This window comes from Arachis ipaensis, chromosome B2 (assembly GCF_059453495.1).
Source record: "Arachis ipaensis isolate K30076 ecotype BB chromosome B2, ASM5945349v1, whole genome shotgun sequence".
Lineage (NCBI taxonomy): Eukaryota > Viridiplantae > Streptophyta > Magnoliopsida > Fabales > Fabaceae > Arachis > Arachis ipaensis.
In genome coordinates, this window is record NC_142437.1 from 105513065 (window position 1) to 105539063 (window position 25999).

A 25999-nucleotide genomic window follows, 5' to 3' on the forward strand; every position below is an offset into this window, starting at 1 on the left:
CTCTCGACCTGCATCTGAAAAATAACAACACAGTGTGGAATGAGAACCGGAGATTCTTAGCATGGTGAAAGTGCCACGCGTATAATAAATAAGGTCCTGAGAATTCCATAGGCAAACCTAGAACTCCGTTCTTCAGTTATCCAACTTAATTACTAAACAGAAGCCATAAACAGGGGTAGGTATTCTAAATCTGCCTAACTTACTCAATTTCAAACCTAACATAACACCAAACCATTTCACCTTTTCCTCCATCCCTCCATCATCCACAATGCAACAAAGACAAACAACCAAACAAGTTCACGCACAAATAATGAGCAGATAGTGCAAGTAGCAAATATAACAGGTAGCAGGTGGTATATATCAATTAGGCAAACCCAGGAAATGCATAACAATCAAACCAAACAAATGCATATGATGCATGTCTGTCCTATGGCTGATGAGGCTCATCTATCAGTTATCCAGCCAACTCGACAAGTCCGAAAACCTTAGACAGTCCCCCGTCGCGCATCCCTAAGAGCCTATGCATAGATTTCACATTCAACATCAAGTAATCGCTCAATGGGGGCTATCCATACCTGGGAATTTATACGTGCCCGGTCACCCTTACGACGTAGGGTCAACAGAGTGTCGAGATTCAACCTGGAACACGTGGTGGCGAGCCACAGTTTTTAGCCAGGAAAACTCGTATCTCAGATATCATTATTCATAAGCCATTTCAATTTCATTATCAATACATCACCAATTATCAAGCCTTAGCGTTAAACTTCGTTAACATTCTTATTTTCTTCATAAAAGCCACCATTTACATCTTACTTCACCCTCAAGTTATCTTGTTTTCCTAGCTTCTTTTATCTACTGGACCTAGAACCATACTTTAAGCCTTAAAAGGAAGAAAATAGAGGTTTAGAAGTGGAAAATTGGTTTAAAACAGTCAAAACTGGTTTTTGCAACAGGCAGCAGCCACACGTACGCGTAGGCCACACGTACGCGTGAAAATACACACACGCGTACGCATGCTTCTCGCGCATGCGTCGTCAAAATGCCACGCCACGCGCACGCGTGGATTGGCGTTTTTTAAAAAATTGGCAGAATGCCCAGAAGCTGCTTCATACCTGTTTTAGACATCCTGTAACACAGATTTATATACCAAACTTTCAACGTCCATAACTTTCTCTACAAAATTTCGTTTTTCACAAAATTTATATCAATCAAAAGCTCATTAAACCATCTTTCATTTGCAATAAATCACAATTCAATTTAAAATTTGAGGAGTGAATTATGGACGTCCAAAGTTCATCAAAATTTACTTTTTAACCAATTCTCAACCAAACCTCATTTTCATCAACTCAAGTTCCTTACCAACAAAACTTGCATATTAATACCATATCAGCCCATTTCCTTAACAACCATTACAAACATTACCTTTAACCATCAATAAATATCAACATTTACCTCATATACCAATAACCCCTCATTTATTTATAACAACTCTTCACCTATACCACCCTTCATCATATATATCAACCCTCTATCAACATATAACAATTAAATTTCATTAACATAAATCAACCCTTCATTAACACATATCAACATCTTCATCAACCCCTCATGAATAATCTCAAGCACATATATTTAATACTAACAAATCATGACCATGACTTCCATTACTAACTCAATTTCAAGAGTACACAATTAACAAGTTCAACACCTCATAATTCCAATACATATTCACCAACAATTTATTCCAACAATATTACAAGACTAATCATTAAATGCAATTAACCAATTCAACTTATCCTATGGTTCCTCTTACCTAAGTTTTTACAATACCTTAAATATTAAACGTGCGAAACTTAAACCAGACCTTGGCCGATCACTTTGTTTCACCCAAGGCAGCCTCACAAGCAAAACACAGCCCCTCCAAGTCCAAATGAAACAGCCACAAACCAAGTCTTGATCACCAATAAGCCTCCAAATACTCCCAACTCAATTCCAATGCATATATACCCACTTAATCTACACCTAATTCATATACATGTTCCAAATTCAGTTTTTTCACTATAAATGCAAGATTGAGCTAGGGTTAGAGTATCCTTACCGTACCCATATGCTTAATAGCTCGAGCCCATTAAGCCCCGGAATCTAACTTGAACCTAAAACACAAAAATGGGACAAGATTTCTCTATAGGATTTTAATTTCACCAAAGAAAAGGGGAGTAGAGATTCTGAATAAAAAATGAGGCTTACCAGTGAAATTGATCCGGTAGAAAGGTAGAGCTCGACGCGCTGGGCGCGTGGCCGCGAACGGTGCGGCGATCAGAGCCTGGACGGAAGAGTTATGGTGGATCAAAGCTGGTGAGGGGTTTGAAAGCTCCTCTTCCCTTCCCCAAATCTGTTTGTGCCGTTGCATGCAATGGGGAAGAAGGAGCGGCTGTTTTCTTTAAATGTTTGGGTCCAGTTGGACCCACGGGCCCGTTTTGGGCCCCGGTTCAACCGGTTCAGTTTTTTCGGTCCGATTTTGGACCAAATTTTCGAAATTGGTATCAAAATTTTCGTTCTGACGAGCTCTACCCTATTTTGATATTAGTTTTGTATTTTTAGCTTTCCTAATTAAAATTTAATTATTAACTAATTATTTACCGATTTTAGCGGGGTTTACATTTTGCAGATAATTTATTTATTTTTTCTACAAGTTTACCATCTAAGGTTGAAAATATTAACACTTAAGATATTAAAAAAAATTAAAAAGCCAATAAAAAAATAGTTCTATAATATTTTAAAAAATTATACGATTTTTTAATAAAAACCCAAATTTTCTGTTTTTTATTCTTCTTAATTTAGCGGCATTTTAAAACCGCCGAAAAGTCGCCCAAAGTTACTGGAAATCTGTCAGAGATTGCGGTGGTTTGTAACCGTCGAAAACTATTTCGGAAAGCTGAATTCCGTTTTGTGGCGGTTCTAAAAGCACAGCAAAACACGCGGCAGCATGAAAACATCAAAGTGAATAGTGGCGGTTTCGGAACCGCTGGTGAACATGCTGAAAATTGTGCCACCAGCGTTTGACGGCGGTTTTTTGAACGATTGCTGCGAAACATTGATTTGGCGGCGGTTATACCAGCGGTTACTGAAAACCGCCACCAAATCTAATCCCCGCGCCCATAACCGTGGCGGTTAGGAGAGCCGCCGGCTTTTGATTTTGTGGCGGTTTAAAACCGCCGCTAATCATTAAAAAAACGCTGGTATTCTGCGCCTCCGTTGTTGTGATTTGTGTAGTGGTTTCAAGGCACGATTAGATCGTTTTCTTTAGAGAGATATTTGTCCCCACATTGCTATAGGGTTGATGACAATACTCTCTTAGGATACAATGAAACCTAAGAATTTCTTGATTAGCAATAGCAAAAAATTATCAACTTTCTTGAACAAAGAAAATCTCTTAATAGTTGATTAAAATGTACACTTAGTACTTATATTTCTGAAATAGTGGACAAGAACTTATTTATACATATTGCACGTAACAATTATGATTAGTTACGTATACAAATGGTTGTGTCTTTTCTATTGCTAATAGATACAATATTTTGAACATACACAATTCTTAAAGAGTTGTATCCCTTTAGTCAATAAACACAATGTTTTAAATACACACAATCCTTAAAAAATTATATCCCTTCAACCAAATGATACTAAACGGTTAATAACCGTTTATTAATATTAATAATAATATCAATAATATTAATTAATCAAATTTATAAATACTCTTAAAAAAAATTCCAATTTTGTACGAGGGAGAGTTTTCTTTTTCCCTTTAATTTTGAAGACTATTACAATTACATACCTAATATTTATATAGAATATTGAAATGGACAGGATCAAGAAAAAGTAGAAAATGATAAAAGGAAGGTTTGTCCTGTACAGGCTAATTTGGAGTTTGAATGACTGTAAAGTAGAAAAGTCGAGTGACATATGGTATAATACTATTAAAAAAATACTATTATCTTAGTTATAAATAACTAAGTTTAACAAGCACTATATATCAATACATTAATTAAAGATGCTAAAACTATTTTTCAGCCAAATATTCTTTTCTTGTGACTTAAGTTTTGCCAGCCGCCCAACTTGATTCAATTTGGCAGTGTTTATAAAATAACCGACCTAGCTAGCTAAGTTCAATACATATAGGAAAAATAAAAAAGATGTAGTACGAATGAAAAATAAACTACGAGATTATTAGTTACCTTATATCTCAATAAGGAATTTTTAATTGATAAAATGGAACACATATAGAGTGCATCTTTGTAGAGCTTTTCAACTTGGATTAGACGATGGATTCAAAGATGTTTGAGGCTTTTGATAGTTTTATTGAAAAAAAATGCAAATTTATTAAATTACTACTTGAAAATGTCTAAACAGAAGGTGTTAGAATTTAATATTAAAAAAATTAAAATATCTTTTAAAGATTAAACTTGTTTAATTATATTAAAAATTTTAATTTTAATTTTAAAAGTACTAGAATATATTTTTAGTTAATTTTAAAAAGAATAAAATACCCTTATAGAAACATTTTAAAATTACTAAAATACCATTTTAGGATTAAGACTATTTGATTGTGTTATCATAATAAATTAGAAATGTGAATTTAATTTAATTTAAAAGACTAAAATATTATTTTTGTTAATTTTTAAAATGACAAAAGTAACATTTTAGAAATAATTTTGAAAGATTAAAATACTCATGCGTGATTAAAGTTGTTTATCCCTATAAAAATTAGAAATTTCAGTTTATTTTAAAAAGATTAAAAATAACCTTTTTAAAATTAGTTTTAAAAACACTAAAAAAATTTCTAAGTTTAAGATTGTTTAATTATATTCAAAAATAGATATTTAAACTTTATTTATTTTAAGAATACTAAAATATTCTTTTAGTTAATTTTTAAAAAGACTAAATGCTTATTTAAAAATCGGAGTCAATTGCAATAACCAAATGATAGTGTGATGATTGCATCAACGTGTAATAAAAATTCTACATGATCAAATGTCACCTAATTAAAATTTAATTATTTTAGCATAATAATTAATTATTATTGGTGTAACTTAATTAATTATGTGATTGTAAAATTTGAGGCCGAAAATTGTAGAATAATATATTCTTGGATTTTGACTGGCCTTTCAAACCAAAATATCAACAAATTACGAGTTAGGACGAAAACCAAAAGACAACAAAAGCCGAAACAGCATTGAAACTGAGACATAACATAAACTCAATCAAGGTCCCTGTCCAAAAAAAATCTCAAAAAAGGTAAAACAATATTCCGTTGCCGGGACTTGAACCCGGGTCTCTCGGGTGAGAGCCGAGTATCCTAACCACCTAGACTACAACGGAATTTTGATGGTGTTAATAACCCATTTCAACATATTCATTCTGTAACTCGTGTCTTCTGATAAAAGTGAGAAGGGACTGAGCTAAACTTTATTGGCCTCAAAATTTATTGTCTATTTTGATTTCAATTCAGTGCTTTTGGTTTTAGAAATTTGTGAAAAAGAAATAAAATAGTAAAAATAATATTTCACATTTTCACTTCCTACTTTTTACTATTTTTTTTTAAAGATTCTGAAAACAAATAAAAAAAATATAAAATCTCAACCAAATAAATCCCACACAACCATTATAGTCCTTTAGTTTCTTTTTTTCCTCACTATATCATAATTTTATACATCCTTGGATAATATGGAAAGGAAGAATTAATGTCCAGATGTTTCGAAGTCATAAGCATCACTTTATCAAGTACTAATGGTGTATAACCATTTGAAAATATGGAGTTTTTCAAATAAAAATAGGATACTTATTCATTATTATTTTCATGGTTTAGACAATACAAGAAATAGAATCAAGATTAACATTCTATAAGTCTACACAATGCCAGCTAGATGTTTTTACACACTAAGTTTTACCTTGTTTAACATCTAACTAAATCCAACAAAAATGTAATCATTTGATACACCAAAAAAGGGGGGAGAACGAAAGCTATCTACAGCGGCTAAGAATTCTTATTGTTGCAACCTCCCATGGTAACCTAACACTAACAGTATGATAAAAGCTATACTGAACAATGAATGACGTTTAACAGTTTAACACCCAATGTCAAGTGTAACCGTGGGGGTGTTGTTTCTTTCTTTATTGGTAAAGTAAAAGCAAGCATCTCCAGCAGCAAAGTCGGGTACCAATTCAATTTCTATGCCATATACTTCATAGCGGAGAGAAAATGATGAAATTACTCTTCCGAACTCTTAACTCGGATACACACCCTTTAAGAACTCTACTGATCTAAAGAGCCCTGGCGACTTTTTACTGAAAGTATAATATAGCATGAGCCAGTATATTTAGATCTTTGAACAGAATGTAGAAGAAAAAAATGATAATGGAACAATTGAAGAATGAATTTACCGGGGGTTGAAATCTTTATGCATTTTGTGACAGATGTCATTGTATTCAAACAATTGTCAGAGCCTGCAAAAGTGAAAGGTTCTCGGTAAATTGAAGTTTAGGTCAGATATTGTTAAGATACAAACTGGGTTTTTCATTTTTTCATTACCCGGTACATTCATTTCTTCCTCAGATACTTCTCCCACTGTTGATCTTTCAGATATCACTTGATTACCCTTGCATTCTGGAGATGACCTGTTTAAATAATGATAAAAGTCATATCAAAGCACTGGATTAAGACACTTCCGTTTCAAGTAACTATCAATTTGGACAAAATAATACTTAAAGAATCAAATCTTTTGGACAATCTATTATGCGGATAGGTGGATATACTAATTTTTTCATGCAGAACTTCGTTCAAATTGACAATTATTTTGAAAAAATAGAACTAATAAAGAGAGACTTGCTGCATTAAAAAGAAATACTACCCTGAAGCATTATCCTTATAACTCATTGATGCTGGATTGCAAGAAAAATCAATGCCTTCAAGATCATTTAACATTTCAGTGAATGAAAAATCCGTTCCCAAGGCATCTATGTCAATGTCAAACAAGTCAACATCCTTCGTCGAATCGGATGTAGAGCGTATAGGCAGTTCCGAACCAGAGGCACCGAAGTCCAACCTGCTTCTTACATGATCCCTCTTGTTACTTGCCTTGTCTGAAGTACCTGTCTTCACAGGAGAAATGCATTGACTACTCTCTATATAAGCCATTTGTTTTGTAGGGCTAACCATAATTCTCTTGGTTGATATTACAGCATAACATGAGGGTGCAGCCTCCTCATTGCGATTCAAAGCCGGGGGAATATCAGGAGGGGATATATGTGTATTACCGTGAGAGGAAGTTGTTATGCTAGGTGTCTTTGGAGCTGGTGAAGTGGTTGTGGGAACAGAAGCTGAAGGCTGATTAAACAAGCATTTGGAGACGGTGGATCCTTGAACTTGCGATTCGCTCAGCACGCTGTTCCTAGTTGATGGATGGTGTGTAGAAGGCTGAGAAGCTACTTGGTTAGTGATAGCAGAAGTATCTGATTGTGGAAGTGTGTTTTGACCTGGCACTGAGGATTTATGAAAGATCAGTAGATACTTAATCAGAAAAAAGAAGAGCAAGGATAATACTATACCTTGAAAAGGAATTCTCCTGTTGGATAATTTTCCACGAGATTTCTTCGAGGTAGAAGACTCGTCCACGGCTATTGTATCTTTCCTCTTCCTATCAGATAGATTCAACACTGGCATTGAGAAGTTTGCAGACTCTGTATTGGTGTTGATAGGCTGAGGAAGTGAATGTACATTTGATGCATTTTGCATAGTAGTAGACACGCCTAACAAGAACCAAGTCACAAAGAAACACCAATACATCATTTCACACCTCATAACAGGTTTAAAGGCCAAAATACCTCTGAAAGTGAAATCTAATCCTAAAAGGTGCTTTCAAACACATTAGAGACAATCAATAACCATTCTTAGCTTTATCATGTCAAATAGTATAACAATAAATTGTGACCAAGCCTAATGAGAAGGGGAAACGTAAGTTACTGATTACCATACTAATAAGTCAACCAGAGTTCTTCAGTCTCCTTTATGATAGATGTGTCTAGAAACCATTATTAACAAAATAGAATAGACATTCCATTGTGAAAATTTCATATGACCTAGTCATGCATATACTTTTACTACTGATTAGAACTATAAAATTCAGTTATCACCAGAGTCCATCAATTGATTGATCAAGAGCACAGGCCTCTACCTGGAGGAGGAGTTCTGTTACTAGGTGCAACAATGCTCCGGCTACTAGTAGTAGCATTGAAAGCGTTCATAACATTCTGTATACCGTTCAACAGCATCTGAACACGATTCTTCTCTTGCTCGACAAGCACCCTCTCCTGTTCCACCATCACCTTCTGCTCCTTCAAGCATACATAATCATCCAGCAGCTCTCCCAAACTCAACAAACTCTTCGGTGCCTAACCAAGAAGGCAAGAACACAACAAATGCCGAATAAAAAAGGATTTAGTTTGTATTCAATCTCAGTCTAAATTGGATTCACACACACATTTAATCATAAATTTTCACATCAACATAACACATTTGACTCGATCACTTACTATCTTAAAAGTGTCATCGAATCATCTAATTGGACTAGAGCGTAAAGCTCTTGAATATTCTCCGCGCATGGCAAAAAAATTTAACGAGAAATGTTTCAATCGAAAATGAAATTGACCAAATATGCACTAAAAGATAAACGTTACAATTAGAAAAACAAGAACTGAAATTCTGTTAAGAGTAACTAACTAACAGAACTAACTCATTAAGTTTGATGATAACGGTGTGGAAAAGAAACGAATCTAGTGAATTTACCTCGTGAATAGGGGAATTGGTGAGGAGGGAGGAGGCTTCGTTTCGGAAGGCGGTTCGCGTTTCGGAGTAGTTGTTGTCGCAGAGATAGCGGTCGACGATGAAGGCGATCTGGATCGGAGTGACCTTCCCCTTCCCCAACGAGTCTGGCCTTCTTGGCTTGGAACTGGCTTGCTTTCCCATTGTAATTTTGCTGAAGAGGAAGAACAAGTGTGATGAGTGATAAGAGTTTCTCATCTGACACTCGGTGCGTTTTGGAGGGGAAGCTACGCGGGACATGGGTTTTGAAAATTGGTTTTGGTCGTTTTAGCGCTAAACGGCAAACCAAAAACTAGTTAAGCAGTTACCGGTTCAAATCTCCTGTATAGTGACGTGATTTAAAAAGCGTAATAAAAATAATAAAAAAATCAGATTTTTTATAAGTGATAAATAATTTTTTCTATAGTGAATAATTTTTTTATTTAATTATTTTTTTAAAATTTGATAAATATTTAAAATTTATATATAAAACATTGAACAAAAGTCAATTTTAAAATTGTTTTATGTTTTCAAAAAAATTTCAATCATTCACGATAAAAAAATTAAATGAAATTATTTGGTGTAAAAAATCAAAATCAAATTCTAAAGATAAAGATGTCCTTTTTTTAAATAACACTTTTAAAAAGTTGTATTAAAATTTATAGTGTAAAAGGAGAAATTTGGAAAATTCTTTTATAGATTAATCTCTACGTACAAGCGATTTTGCTATACAAGTCTTACATTACAAGTCCTCTAATTGATATTACGCTCAATTACGCTTGTTATGCACATATATTTCACGCGCCTCTCTGACAGATTTTTAATTTTTGAAAGGATTCTGTTTCCTTTTTCGAATTTCTTGCCCTCTCTTTTTCCTTCTTCATTTATGTGCTTTTCTCTTTCTGCTCTCTTTTTTTGTTATTATTGATTTACATTGTTTTTTGACATCAAGCTCTGAAATTGTTTTTGAAGATAATGAATAATTCAACTTCAGTGTCAGATGAACCAGTACGTGAACCTTGCCTGTAAAATTTGCTGTTCATTCTTCCTTGTTTGAATTGAATCTAATGTACTAGTTTTGATTAGAATTAATATAATATTATCCATTTTATATCAGACGTTTAGGTGTAGATGAGGAATATTTGGATGTATTTTTATAAAAGTTTGGGTGTATTTACAGTTTATGACTTTTCATCTGATGGAGGATGAATTGTCTTATTCTTTTAGTTGAATTGTTTTAGTTTCTGTTTAGTTATGATTCATGAATATGATTTTTGTTATTTTTTATAATGGTTTTATAGTTGTATTTGTATTCTATAGTTTATACTTGTTTTAATATGGTGTATTTTGCAGTCCTTCTGTGGTGTATTTTGTAGCCTTTGTTGACTTTTGTGGCTGATTTTAGTGTACACGTAACATAACTCATTTATGTATCTGCAACAAATTTGGGTGTAAAAACGAAGATATTTGGGTGTAATATGAAGATATTTGGGTGTAAAACGAATATATTTGAGTGTATTTTTATTCTGATGAGTTCTGTCTAATTCAGAACTCTTCCTCTTCCTCCTCCTCATCTTCTACTTCTTCTTCTTCATCTTCTTATTTCATATTTTCATAATTCTTTTTGGGAGGAAGAAATCGAACAAAGAAGAAAAAAATACATAATGTTGCAAAATCAAAAAGAAGAATGAGAAAAAATACGACGATGAAGATGAAACACGCGAAGAAAAAGAAGGAGAAACACAAAGAAGGAGGAGAAGAAGAAGGAAGAAGAGGATGAGGAGGAGAAACGCGAAGAAAAATGACAGTTGTGATTTTCATCAGAGTCGTTCATAATGGTGAGTAGCGCGCTTTGGAAACAGGAAGTGGTTGAGTAACGTGTGTGTATTTACTTTTGAATGTAGGAGTGTAATGCGCGTGTGTTTTATTGGGCTTGTGCCAACTTGTAAAACTTGTAAGCCAAAAAAAACTTGTATGTGTAGCATCCTGTGAATATTCTTTTACGAATTTATATTTTACTAAAGTATTAAAAATAAAAATTTAAAATAAATTTAAATATAATATAGTAACATTTAAAATTTAGAAAAATTAAATATAATAAAAATTTATATACAGATATTTTTATATAAACTTAATAATTAAAATTATTAGATTTTTTTAATTAAAAATAGGGAGATTCGAACCACAACCTCTTAAATAAGTATAAAAAGACAACCTCTTAAATAAATATAAAAAGACTATGCTATTTGAAATATAATTTATTGATAATTATTAGATTATAATTTAGTTAAATTTATTAAATTATTTAATAATTTTTAATTATTAATTTTACATAAATATTCAAAATACAACTAATTTAAAAATTTTGAAAAAACCAACAAATCCTCCAAAATTCTGATACTCTAACAATAAAACTAGTAAACAAAATTTAACTACTTGAAAGTAATGGAAAAAAATTGATTATATTAAATATACACTAAAATTAATTATTAATATAAAATATATATTAAAATATAAAATTATATAGTGACTGATTTTGATTTATAGATGGTGAAAATTTAAGTAAAGTTGACTTCACGTGAAGTTGATATCTAATAGCAATTAGATGAAAATTTAGTCATATCAGCTAAATCATCTAACTGTTCTCAGATATCAATTTTACATGAAGTCAACTGCACATGAGTTTTTACCTTTATTATAGATACATATTTTTTTTTTCTCAAAAATAAGAAGCAAGCAAAAAGGATAACAGATGATTAATGTAGAGTAGCCAGCATCGTTACTGGTAAGAAAGATGAGAGGCCTCGTCCGTCTTCCTCTACCTCTTCCTCTTCCTCTTCTTCCATTTCCGTGGAAGTCAACCTCCTCCTTCACTCTCCACCAACTCAGAACCCCCTTCAACCTCTCAATCCACGCTTCTTCATCACCCACTCCTTCTCCTTCTTCTTCTTCTTCTCCCACGCAAGAGCTCCTCACAGCCAGGGAGAGAAGGCGCCTGAGGAACTCGCGAAGGGAGAACAACGTCTACAACTGGAAGGAAGAGGTGGAAGAGAGCTTCATCAAGAAGAAGAAGAAGGAGAAGAAGTCATGGACCGAGCAGCTCAACCTCGATAACCTCGCTGATTTAGGTCCCCAGTGGTGGGTCCTTCGAGTTTCTCGCGTTAAAGCTCACTACACTGCCGAACTTCTAGCTCGCTCCCTCGCTAGAAACTTCCCTGACAAGGAATTCAAGGTTCTTTCTCTTTTTCCTTCGTAATTATTACTAGTATCTTATTATTGTTATTTCTTCTTCTTGTATTTTAGCTTTGTGTGAAATATTTGTTTTTGGTTTTTAGGGTTGTGAATTTCGTAGAGAATTTCAACTGCATTGGGTGGATAGGTGTAGGGAAATCAGGAATGGGTTAACTTGGATTCATTTCTAGGAAATTTAATTATTAGTTTGTGTGAATAAGTGGATAAATTAAACAGGATATTTAGTACATGGATTCAAGAGAAAATTGGGAAAATTGGGATAGTTGGCACCTATTACGGATAAGATGATAAGACAATATCCGCAATAGGTTATATATCCTTGGAAGGTTCAGCACTTAGTTTTTGCGGAAAAAGCCCGTTGAAACATGAGTAGAAGGAGTAGTACAGTTGTGTTTGGTTTTGCTTTTGAATAATTGACCTTGATTGATGTAAATTAATTTATGTTTAGATATTTAGTAGTTTACATGAAAGTGATTTGATTTCTGAGTGAAAGTAATGCATTTTCATTTCTTACTTTTTTTTTATTAAGTTGTGAAATCCAGACATGATATCACATAGGTGAAATCAACTACCCCCTTAGAATTGATTTTGTCTGCCCCTTCCCTTCCAAGCATACACTAAAGTGATGGTGATCTTATAGTAAGAGGAAGGGGACCAAGAAAACTTATAAGGGAAACTATTGGAAACAAATTTGATATTATGGTTTGATTGTAGATATTGTTTTAAAAATCTTTGTGACTTGTAATAGCCATATTCCTTCATTTGAATATGTTATATTTTACCCAAATACATGCATGTTTGGAAAACCTTTTGCTGCAGTAGAATCAATTGCCCTCTCCCCATAATTGATTTTTCCCATCATGTTTGGTTTTCCACAATTAAATTGAATTCTTGCCTTTAGAATGATTTCTAGAGAAATGAAAGTCTTTTATTTTCTATCAAAATGACTTTTAGGAAACTATCATACCTTACAAAACCAGAGTCTGGCAAGTCATAATTTGAATAAATAAGCCTGACATAGCCAAAATGATTCATTGAGGAATGATATCATTTAGATTAACTTAGTTTGTGTAGAATTTTCTCTCCTCAAAGGAAGGAGAAGGTTTAGTGGCAGTATCAATAATTTTTTGGCTAATTGATTTTCTGTGTAGCTGAAAGATCTTGTTAATTTGTTATTATTTTGGCTAGGGTGGAATTCTTGTACAGTATTAAACCCTAAACAACATTGCTGGCTGATGAAATGGAAAAACAAAATGTACCGAGAAATATATATATATAAGAAATGATTTCCTTATGATATTTTTTGCTTCTCAGGATGGTATAATGTTTGGTTTCAGGTATACATTCCATCTGTCAATGAGAAAAAGAGGTTGAAAAATGGTTCCCTGTCTGAAAAACCAAAACCCCTGTTCCCAGGATGCATTTTTTTGCGATGTGTACTGAACAAGGAGCTGCATGACTATATAAGAGAGGTTGATGGCATTGGAGGTTTCCTTGGTTCCAGGGTTGGAAGCATGTAAACATCTTGTGTTTGTATTGAATGCACCGCTTATCTGCACATCTTGCTTGTTTTTAGAATTATCATACCTAATTGCTGTATTTTTTTTTTTTTCTCTTTTCCTCAATCAATAAATTGATTCTAAATTTCAAAGGATGATCTGTCTAGATTTCAACTTCGGATGAGTAATATTTTGAGTGATATTTCTTTCTTGCTTCCATTGGTTTGCATAATGATCAGATGGAAAACTGGATACACTATAGTGGATAGAATTAGAAAAGATGTATATAAGATAGATGATAGAATTTCGTCTTAAATGGTATGGTCATTTAGATGCTCCAACTTGGATAGTGGATTAGATGAAGGATAGTCCTGTAGCTACTAGCTAGAGGTAAAGGGTAACCGATGAAAATCTTAGAAATTATTAAAAGAGATTTAAATATAAATGTAAACACAAAAATGATTTTCGATAGAGCACTATGGTGGTGGATTATATAAAACTAATACCTGCGTAAGCTCTGATGAAATAGGTTGCTGCTGAATAGCTATGTACATTATTTCAGAATAAAAAAAATTATTATATAATTTATTCTATGTTCAGCTTAAATGGAAACTAAGTTTCTCAAACATTTGCAGAAAGAGACAGATTAACAGACCAAGGCCGGTTGCTGATGAAGATATCAAAACAGTCTTCAGGCAGGCAAAAGAAGAACAAGAAAAAGCTGATCAAGCATTTGAGGAACAAGAGCGTGGTGCAGTCCAAAACTCTGGGATTCCCAATACGGAGTTAGAACCTGATGAAGTTTCTGATGCTTCTGTTGAGTCTAAGCCTAAAAGACGATCCAGAAAAACTTCTGACCAGCTCAGTGTTCCAGGTAGCAAGCTCTTTGTTCCAGGTTCTACTGTTAGGGTTGTATCTGGAACATTTTCAGGTTTTACCGGCACTCTCAAGAAGCTGAATCGCAAAACCAAAATGGTGAGATGCTTCCTTAAAACACTCAAGATTAATTTCTATACATTAACATCAGGTTGTAGGCCTGTTAAGTTGCGTGACAAATCATTGTGAATAGGTATTATAGTGGGTATAATGCTGCTTTGGCACCTTGTAATTTCATTGACTGAGGGTCAGTGCATGGAAATTGATTCCAAAAAGAAATCCCTGAATTTTTCACTAGTATTTTTACTCTTGTACCAAACCCTCCCACAATCCATATTAGGATTTACATGATCAAGTGGTAAACAGGCTTGTCCCTTCTCAATGGTCTTGAATTCAAGTCCTGACAACATACGAAGCCTATGCTAGGAGAGGCAGCCACAATTTCTCAAGCTAAATTTGTTGGATTCTTTGTAAACTCAAAAAATAAAATAAAATATGGCTGTGAAAGTCTGATCCCTTAAATAATGTATTGAATTACCTGGTTACGATATTACCTGATTTGTTTTCCTTCCCTTCACTATATTGACTCGATGACCCTTCTCCATGCAGGCCACTGTACATTTTACACTATTTGGGAAGGAGAACATAGCAGATATAGATGTCAGTGAAATTGTTCCAGAGACTACTTGATGCTTGTAAGTTCTGCGCCGTATTTGAAATGCTATGCATCACATTTTCTGCTGTGCACATAATAGTGTTGGTAGATAGCTTCGGATCGTTGAAATTGGAAGGGAAAATAAAAAGCTTTATAGAGTTACTGGATGCTCTCTCAGCCTTCTCCATTTATGGTTAAGCTGAATTTTTGAAGATATTCATTCTTACCTAGTAGTCTAGCATTGACTTGTGTTATGAGTCATGCATTGCGGATGTTAAGCAATCAGCTACCTTAGTAAGATTAAGACGACATTATGGGAAGCTGCTGTCAGAAGTGTCATGCTCAATTAACGAAATACAACTTTTGAAGCCTGAACTGAGACCTGAGGGACAAAAATCAAAGGTAACGGTTACGATATGCTTTAGCCATTGCTAATACAAGTTTCACGACTGAGTCGCTCATAGTTCTGTTCTGTTGAAGGGAATTTATATCTTGGATAGACTTGGTTATTATTCAAGTTATAAGGCAATAAGGCATTGTGATGTAAGTTTTATAACACAGATTTTGATATGATAGCAGTTTTTCTTCTCAATAATGTACATGCTAATTGAATTTGTTTTCTCCTCCTTTTTCTTCCAAAGTACCTTTCGCTCAGTGCAATTTCCCAGCACTTTTGTGTATTAACTGTTGCAAGTAATTAAGATACACCATCATTTGCTGGATTGTCTAACGTGATGAGCATTTGTTGATTTTCTTTTGGCATTGCTCACATGTAAACATAGCAAGATATATTCTCAAATTTGTGGAAACCACATTCATCAACATTGATTTGCAATCTGTATATGCTCCACAGTGGAGATTACTTGCATGTTTTTTGTAGACTCCTTATCAATTGCTTGTTTTTATTTATTATATTTAAACTTAATATAAAAAAATTAAACAAAACAAAATAAAATAAACTAAAAGGAAGGTGTTAGCTATATGGTGAAGATGACATTCTATCGTCACATGAAGAAAATGAGATCTATGGTAAAGAACTAAAGATAGATGACACGTCCAGGAGTTTTCCATAAATCTAATGACAAATGATGCATCTAATATTTTTCTCCTCACTTCCCAAACTACCCTTGTCTCTTTATATATATAAAATAGGAATATTTTAATCATTTTTTATAATAAGAGTATTGTACAGGGGCGGAGTTACATCGTAGCAAAGGGGGCAATAGCCCCTCCTTAATTTTAATTTTTTACATGTAAATTATATGTAAAATTTAGTTTAGTCTTCCTTAAAATTTTATTTTAGTCTTATTTTATTATATAAATATTTTTTGCCCCCCTCTAATCTTTCATCTAGCTCCGCCCCTGGTATTGTAGTCATTTTGTATAAAAATAATAATAATTTAGAGTTTAGATTGATTCAAAATTTGATTTACTATTTTTTCGGTTAAATAAATTTGTTTGACTTAATTTTGATAAAAATAATACAGTTTAATTAATTATATGTGTTAAATTTTAATTAATAAAAAAATCTTTAAAAAAATATTTTAAACATCTTTATCTGAAAAGAAAAACTCAAAATAATCCCTGACAATTACCTCAAAAGACAACGAGGCCCTTGACAAAAAAAAATACCAACCCGGCCCCTGAGACAAAAAGAAAATACCAACTCGGCCCCCGAGATTTACTTTTATAGGACTGATTAGCCCCTGTGCTAAAAAAAATTAATGTTGTTTTTTTTAGCACAGGGGCTAATCAATCCTAAAAAAAAAAGATCAGGAGCCGGGCTGGGTGTTTTTTTTTTTTTGGGGCCTCGTTGTCCTTTCAAGATAATTGTCAGGGGTCGGATGGTATTGTATCCCATAAAATATGATATGCATGTCACGCATATATAATTATACAGGGACTTTTTTGACAGGTAATATGTACAGGGAAGTTAAGTTTCATCTAAATATGTAGAGAAACAAGGTTAGATAGATGAAGCAAATTTTATTCTACTCTGTCTTTTCTTATCTGTTTCATGGTAGTTTAATTTGTTTATTTCTGTCTGTTTTGATCTCCCATATTTTCAAATTAAGTCAAGTGTTCTGAATTGTTGCTGGTAGTGGAGAAGGATTTCTGATATGGCTTCAACATTAGCCAATAATCAAGAAAAGATGGTCATGAGGATTCTGAACTACCAAACTGCAGAAAAAGTCTAATTGGAAATCTTGGCCAAAAATGATCTCTATAATTGTGTTTTCTTGTTTTAATAATTTTTTTACTATCTTCAAGAAAATTGCATTTGTTTAATCCTCTTCAAGTTTTAGGAATGCCCATTTCTTTTTTATTGTTGACTTTTTATGGTTTCTATTGTACTATTTTTTACATCCGTAAAAACTCTTTATTTTTTTAAAATGAGTTTAATTTTGATGAATAGATAATATAAAAAAATATTTTATCAAATTTAAAAATAGATATAAAAGTTAGTTGGTTTTGTTGATGTAATTATATACAATTAATTATTTGAATAAAATTATTTAAAAATATTATTTGTATATTAAAATTAATTATTATGAATTTTTATATAAATACATATGTAATTTAATTTATTTTAATATGTATTTTATATTTTATTATATATTTTATATTATTGATTAATTTTAATATCTGATTTTCATATATATTTAATATAATTAAAAAATTATTTTATAATAACAGAGCATAAAAAAAGATGACCGAAAAAGTATAAAAGTTGACTTAAAAAAAAGCATGGCGAGTTATGAAATTATGATAGGGACGGGTCTAAAGAGGTGAATAGTGGTCTTAGCTTTTTAAAATTTTAAGGAACTATACTTATATATAAGATAGATATTTAAAAAAATAAAAAATATTATGTAATTTAATAATTTTATATATATTATTTTTTATTATATAATTAATTTATATCTCAATTATTTAGTTTATTAATATTTTTTATTTAATTAATTTAATATTATATTCTGAAATTTTTGTATCTTTTAAATTAATTTTTATATAATCATCTCTATATTTATTTTTAAAAAAATCATTTGTTTTTTAATATTAATAATAACTATGTAGTTATATTTTAATAATTATATTGTGTATTTTAGATGTTTTTTTTTATAAAAAATACTCATTTTTTTTCTAATAAATTTATATTATTAAAAAAATTTATAAAAATATTTTATAAAGATACTGTATCTTTTACATAATTAATAGTTTATAATTTACTTTTAAATTTTTCAAAATTTTAAAAAAAATTAATTTTAATTAATAAGATATGCGATAATTTTTTAACTAAACAGTAAACACATTATAAATTATTAATATTATTATGTTTTTTTATATAGTTGTCGTACTAAAAATAAAATTATAAAAAAATATAATTTTTTAAAATATATATTAATAAATTTTTTGAAAAATTAATCAATAACTATATATTATGTCTAAATTATTTTTATAAAATTAAAAAAATTATTTAAAATTCGACCACTTTTCATTAAAATTTTTAGATACATCTCATCTCTGCTGATGATACTAATTAATCTGTCCCAATTGGGAGAACGTGGAGGTGAAGGAATGGCACAGTAACTAATGTGATTTGCATGTGATGGGGGGTGGGTTAAGGAACAAGACAAGTAAATCACGCGCATATTAGTTTTAATCAGAATTAATTGACCTTCGCCAATGCCAATGCCAATGCCAATACCAATACCAATGTGGTCACAAACCACTTACACCCCACTTTCACCATTTCAAATTACAAACCAAAAACCATGAAAAAGTGTCTCGTGAATGGTGAGGGTTAGAAAAGATACTACTACAAATACATGATATATGAGTCCCTCTTTGCAAAATTGGAACCCCACCCACCCGCCCCTTTCAATTAATTTTATCTTATGTTTTATGCAATTAGTTTCATATTTTTTTTTTTGGGACAGAAAGAAACAGTTATGTTTATGTGATTAGAAGTTTAGACACTTTTTATTTTTAATATGGAGGAAGGTGTGGAGTGATACAGCATTATGGAGAATAGGGGTGTTTTTCCTGCATGTGGTGTTAGGGGGGCGGAAATCGAACCGAGCAATTTAGAACAAGAAAGTCGGACGGTCCGATTAGGAAAAATCTACAAAAAAATATTTTTTTAATGAAACTCGGAGGGTCCGTTTTGATTTTAAAAAAAAAAAACAAAGAAAAATCCAAAAATGGAGTGTCTGTTTTCTCGGAAACATTAAAAAAACAAAACTTGTAAAATGGAGGATCCGTTTTCGGTTTAAAAAAAATAAAAATAAAAAGTGTAAACGGATGGTCCGATTTTATTTTAAAAAAAAATAAAAACTAATCGGACGGTCCAATTTGTGATTAACAAATTTTTTAACAAAAAATTCGGACGGTCCGATTTCTCACTGTCCCACACCTGTGTCTAATACCTGTATACACCATAACCAAACACAACTCACACACTCCTCCAATATAAAAAAAAATTTAGCCAAGTTTAGAACCGAGCCAGCTGGAGATGCCCCTAGAGGGAAGTCCAGTGGTATTCTATATTCGTTTCTAATTAAATTCAAACATCAATAATGTCCTTATTTTACTAGTGAAAGGAATGGTGTTGATATGTTTTCTAATTACATCATCAAAATTTTTTTATAATTGAATAAATTTTAAACATCATATACATAGGAAATTAATTAAAAAACTAAAGAATTTGATAAAAAAATTAATAAATTGATAAAACTGTAACGATTAATTAGTTTAAAATAATAAAATAAAAAATTTATTTTTTAAAATATATATTCATATATAAATATATTATTTTATTATATTCAATTTAACTCCAGTTGAATCTTTAAATTTTTTAATTTTTAGGTTTTTTTTAGCTCCACCGATTTAACAAAGAATTTTATTTTTAGACTTTGATATAAACAAGTCTACACATATACAATAATATTCTCTTAAGTATTATATAAATTGAATATTCACAGTATAAAATATATTAAGAGTAATACGTTAAATAGGTCTTCAAAAAATTAAGTCGTCCGACGAATATGTTCCCCAGAAAAATTAACTAAATTTTCAGTTTCTAAAATTCTTAAATATATGTTGGATACATCCCTACACCAAACTTAGCTAATAATGATCATACTCTCTCTCTCTCTCCTATATGGAGGTTGATGACGTCATGTGATACGCGTCACTCTTGTGACATTTTAGTCCCTTGTATACATTGCTAATATGACATCATTTGATGACAACTTTAAATGACGTCGTTTTGAGTGGACAGATTTGTCCCCAACTTTGGTGCTTGAATTCTCATATACGATGACATTTAAAGAGAGACCTATTTGGATGGATGCATTCAGAGCAACCTATAATCATTCTATTAGTCCTGTCAACAGTGAAGAATATTGGGAGAAATCTAGTCAAATTAGCTCAATCCCTTCCAAGATTAAGAGGCTAATAGGTCGTCCAATGAAGGAAAGGAGACCAGATCCAATGAAAGATGGACCAGAAGGTACAAAAGTAAAGAAAACATTTAGAGTTACCTATAGCAAATGTGGAGAATCTGGCCACAATGCCAAGACTTGTAGGGAGCACTTAAACTAGGGACTACTACGAAAAGATAAAGGCAAGAAAAAAGTCAAGGAGAGGCTCTCTGCAACACAAAAAGAGGTGCAAGTTTCTCAATTAGCATCCATAACTCAGGTAGTTTTGAATTCATTTACATTTTGTTACTCATTGTGATGGTCATTGTATTTGAGTTATGTTGTTTGAACATCTAATTACTTCTTTTGAGGGACTAATGTGACATATAATCATTTTTATTAGGGCCAATTTGACTAATAATAAAATTAAGAGACCTATTTGATTTATAATATAATTCATTAAGGACACTATTGTCATAATATAGTTGTTTCTTATATGTGATAACTCAGCCTGATGCAACAAGACTTGTTATTGCACAACATTACAACATAATGGTATCTCTAATATAGTACTTGATGTTGAGAGTCATGTAAATATTGCAACTGTAAGTGTAATTGCCTAGTCTGTTTTATATTTTATCTCTGATACTGTATGCTAACTAGGTTATTCTTTTTAATTTGGACTTTCAGAGACAAAATGTGTAGGAACAAAGTGTGCATGATAGACTTCTGCAGTAATCCTTTAGGCACCCAAAGTAAACAATAATAAGGCCGAAAAGGAAAGGTAGTGTCTCTGCAGAGATAATAGTAGCTACAACTAATGGCACAACTTTTACGATCCTCCAATTCATACCAACACCAGGCCTAAATCTCTCTAGAAGAAATGAGTAGTTGTCAATGAATTTTTTTTTTAATGTGATAAATTTTTGTGTGTTGTTCAAAGAAATAGACCTCCTTTTTTGTCTTGTATGGCTAAGTTATTTAGTTATTAGTTTTTAGTTTGAACTTATTGTTTAAGGTACTCTAGCTTAAGGTTTAAGTTGATGTTTAAGATGTTTTGTAATAACTATATTGTTTAAGAATTAAGATACTCTTCCATATTTGTATTTGCTTATTTAATATTGGCATTTGCTTTATATATATATATATATATATATATATATATATATAAAATCTTTGGCATTTGCAAACATTATAGTCTATCTTTGCTTTATGTATTGCTTATCTTATAATTTGAAATAAAATGTACAATGTCACTTAAACCACAATATCATCTTAGCCCTTTCATAAGTTATTACAGCATTTGAAACAACAATTAAAAAGTATTTACTATTAGAATATCATAATTAAAGAACAAAATCAGAAAAATATTAAAGAGGATCAGAAGAAAATCAATAAAATTTATTAGGATATTATTCCATAATTAGCGTACTCATTAGCATACTCTTACTCTATATATTGGTAAGAAATTTGTAATCACATAACATGAATAATAAAAATGATACTTTTTTAAATAATTCTTCTTTTCTTTCCTAAACTCTTTATACCATGGTAACATAGTATCAGAGCAGAGTTAGGTTCTAGGGACCCAAAATCAACCATTTCTGACGAATTGACATTACAAATTGTAAATATGCTACGCAATAGTCTTGGAATGCGATCATCACAAACAAATTCTGAGAATTTGTCAATTGGTTTCAAACTAAACGGATATAATTATTCATTATGGGCAACTCTGATGAAAAAAGCAATTGGTGGAAGAAGAAAGAAGAAACACACCAAAGAAAACTGCTTTAAGATTGTGGGTTACCCAAATTGGTGGAAAAACAATCCCAAGTCATCGAGAAATCAGAGTAAGGGAGCCGTCGCTGTGAGTGGTATGCAAAATTGTTACTCTGAGGTTGTAAAATTTGTTGTTCGTTCTCTCCCTGGCAATGGCGCCAATAACTGGTGCACAATACCATGGTCCAAACATAACTTCACAACTTCGCACAACTAACTAGCAAGTGCACTGGGTCGTCCAAGTAATAAAACCTTACGTGAGTAAGGGTCGATCCCACATAGATTGTTGGTATAAAGCAAGCTATGGTCATCTTGTATATCTCAGTTAGACGGATATCAAATGGTTATGGAGTTTTTGAATAATAATAATAAATAAACAGAAAATAAAGATAGAAATACTTATGTAAATCATTGGTGAGAATTTCAGATAAGCGTATAGAGATGCTTTCGTTCCTCTGAACCTCTGCTTTCCTGCTGTCTTCATCCAATCAGTCTTACCCCTTTCCATGGCAAGCTTTCTGTAAGGGCATCACCGTTGTCAATGGCTACATCCCATCCTCTCTTGTGAAAAAGGTCCAAATGCTCTGTCACGGCATGGCTAATCATCTGGAGGTTCTCGATCATACTGGAATAGGATTCACCCTCCTTTTGCGTCTGTCACTACGCCCAGCACTCGCGAGTTTGAAGTTCGTCACAGCCATCCCTTCCCAGATCCTACTCGGAATACCACAGACAAGGTTTAGACTTTCCGGATCTCAGGAATGGCCATCCATGGGTTCTAACTTATACCACGAAGATATTAATAATTCGGACTCGGTCCCATGTATTAGATATCTAAGAGACATTCATTCTAGCTTGTTTGCATGTAGAACGGAAGTGTTTGTTAGGCACGCGTTCATGAGTGAGAATGATGATGAGCGTCACATAATCATCACATTCATCATGTTCTTGGGAACGAATGGATATCTTAGAAGCGGAATAAGTTGAATTGAATAGAAAACAGTAGTACTTTACATTAAATCATGAGGAACAGCAGAGCTCCACACCTTAATCTATGGAGTGCATAAACTCTACCGTTGAAAATACATAAATGATAATGGTCCAGGCATGGCCGAATGGCCAGCCCCCATGAAAGTCTAAGATCGCATAAAACTGATCAAAGATGATCCGCAGATCTAAATACAATAGTAAAAAGTCCTATTTATACTTAAACTAGCTACTAGGGTTTACAGAAATAAGTAAGTGATGTATAAATCCACTTCCGGGGCCCACTTGGTGTGTGCTTGGGCTGAGCTTGAAGTTTACACGTGCAGAGGCTTCTTTTGGAGTTGAACGCCAAGTTGTAACGTGTTTTTGGCGTTCAACTCTGGTTCGTGACGTGTTTCTGGCGTTTAACTCCAGACTGCAGCGTAGAACTGGCGTTCAACGCCCTTTTGCGTCATCTAAACTCAGCCAAAGTATGGACTATTATATATTACGAGAAAGCCCTGGATGTCTACTTTCCAACGCAATTGGAAGCGCGCCATTTTGAGTTTTGTAGCTCCATAAAATCCACTTTGAGTACAGGGAGGTCAGAATCCAACAGCATCAGCAGTCCTTCTTCAACCTCTGAATCTGATTTTTACTCAAGTCCCTCAATTTCAGCCAGAAAATACCTGAAATCATAGAAAAACACACAAACTCATAATAAAGTCCAGAAATGTGAATTTAACATAAAAGCTAATAAAAACATCCCTAAAAGTAACTAGATCCTACTAAAAACATACTAAAAACAATGCCAAAAAGCGTACAAATTATCCGCTCATCACAACACCAAACTTAAATTGTTGCTTGTCCCCAAGCAACTGAAAATCAAATAGGATAAAAAGAAGAGAATATACTATAAATTCCAAACTATCAATGAAACATAGCTCCAATCAGATGAGCGGGACTTGTAGCTTTTTGCCTCTTGAATAGTTTTGGCATCTCACTTTATCCATTGAAGTTCAGAATGATTGGCATCTATAGGAATCAGAGTTCAGATAGTGTTATTGATTCTCCTAGTTCACTATGTTGATTCTTGAACACAGCTACTTTATGAGTCTTGGACGTGGCCCTAAGCACTTTGTTTTCCAGTATTACCACCGGATACATAAATGTCACAGACACATAACTGGGTGAACATTTTCAGATTGTGACTCAGCTTTGCTAAAGTCGCCAATTAGAGGTGTCCAGGGTTCTTAAGCACACTCTTTTTTTTTTGATTTGGACCTTGACTTTAACCACTCAGTCTCAAGTTTTCACTTGACACCTTCACGCCACAAGCACATGGTTAGGGACAACTTGGTTTAGCCGCTTACGCCAGGATTTTATTCCTTTAGGCCCTCCTATCCACTGATGCTCAAAGCCTTGGGATCCTTTTTATTTACCCTTGCCTTTTGGTTTTAAGAGTTATTGGCTTTTTGCTCTTGCCTTTTGGTTTTAAGAGCTTTTGGCTTTTTCTGCTTGCTTTTTCTTTCTCTTTCTCTTTTTTTTTCGCTATTTTTTTTTGCAAGCTTTGTATTCACTGCTTTTTCTTGCTTCAAGAATCATTTTTATGATTTTTCAAATTATCAAATAACATGTCTTCTTGTCATCATTCTTTCAAGAGCTAACATATTTAACATTCTAAAACACCAACTTCAAAAGACATATGCACTGTTCAATCATTCATTCAGAAAACAAAAAGTATTGCCACCACATCTATATAATTAAACTAAGTTCAAGGATAAATTTGAAACTCATGTACTTGTTCTTTTGTAATTAAAACATTTTTCCATTTAAGAGAGGTGATGGATTCATATTCACTACTTCAAGGCATAGACACTTAGACACTAATGATCATGTAATAAAGACAAAAACATAGATAAACATTTAACATAAGAAAATGAAAAACAGAAAATTTAAGAACAAGAAATGAGTCCACCTTAGTGATGGTACCATTTTCTCCTTGAGGAACCAATGATGTCCTTGAGCTCTTCTATGTCTCTTCCTTGTCTTTGTTGCTCCTCCCTCATAGCTCTTTGATCTTCTCTAATTTCATGGAGTATGATGGAATGCTCTTGATGTTCCACCCTTAGTTGTCCCATGTTGGCACTCAGTTCTCCTAGGGAGGTGTTGATTTGCTCCCAAAAATTCTGTGGAGGAAAGTGCATCCCTTGAGGTATCTCAGGGATTTCTTGATGATGAGCTTCCTCACGTGTTTCTTGACCTCCATGAGTGGGCTCTCTTATTTGCTTCATCCTTTTCTTAGTGATGGGCTTCTCTTCCTCAATGGGAATGTCTCCTTCTATGAAAGCTCCAGCTGAGTAACATAGATGGCAAATAAGATGAGGGAAAGCTAGCCTTGCCAAGGGGGAGGGCTTTTCGGCTATTTTGTAGAGTTCAAGGGAGATAACTTCATGAACTTCTATTACCTCTCCAATCATGATGCTATGAATCATGATGGCTCGATCCACAGTAACTTCAGATCGGTTGCTAGTGGGAATGATGGAGCGTTGGATGAACTCCAACCATCCTCTAGCCACAGGCTTGAGGTCCAGTCTTCTAAGTTGGACCGGTTTGCCTTTTGAGTCAATCTTCCATTGAGCTCCTTCCACACATATGTCCATGAGGACTTGGTCCAACCTTTGAT

The 25999-nt window shown here is 32.9% G+C and overlaps 2 protein-coding genes and 1 non-coding gene across 4 annotated transcripts; 1 reads left to right on the forward strand and 2 right to left on the reverse strand.

Moving 5' to 3' along the window:
* Window positions 1-5306: 5306 nt before the first annotated feature.
* TRNAE-CUC (transfer RNA glutamic acid (anticodon CUC)) lies at window positions 5307-5379 on the reverse strand. Its single transcript has one exon. It is a non-coding gene; the product is annotated as a tRNA-Glu (tRNA).
* A 437-nt stretch (window positions 5380-5816) lies between these two features.
* LOC107628452 (uncharacterized) lies at window positions 5817-9081 on the reverse strand. 2 transcript variants are annotated; one of them, XM_088505248.1, is made up of 8 exons: window positions 8843-9081; window positions 8232-8448; window positions 7606-7806; window positions 7315-7539; window positions 6909-7149; window positions 6590-6675; window positions 6442-6504; window positions 5817-6345 (listed from the first exon to the last, which is right to left on the reverse strand). In XM_088505248.1, exons 1-8 carry the CDS (start codon window positions 9074-9076, stop codon window positions 6314-6316), a joined length of 1299 nt encoding a protein of 432 aa, XP_088361374.1. In that variant the 5' UTR covers window positions 9077-9081; the 3' UTR covers window positions 5817-6313. The 2 variants fall into 2 exon arrangements, with proteins under 2 accessions (XP_088361374.1, XP_016186600.3); XM_016331114.3 differs by having other exon boundaries at window positions 6909-7539.
* Window positions 9082-11562: 2481 nt separating this feature from the next.
* On the forward strand, window positions 11563-15731 carry LOC107625657 (uncharacterized). The gene is made up of 4 exons (XM_016328353.3): window positions 11563-12089; window positions 13447-13625; window positions 14244-14583; window positions 15094-15731. The coding sequence occupies exons 1-4, from the start codon at window positions 11652-11654 to the stop codon at window positions 15172-15174; spliced, it is 1038 nt and encodes a 345-aa protein (XP_016183839.1). The 5' UTR covers window positions 11563-11651; the 3' UTR covers window positions 15175-15731.
* The last annotated feature ends 10268 nt before the right edge of the window (window positions 15732-25999 follow it).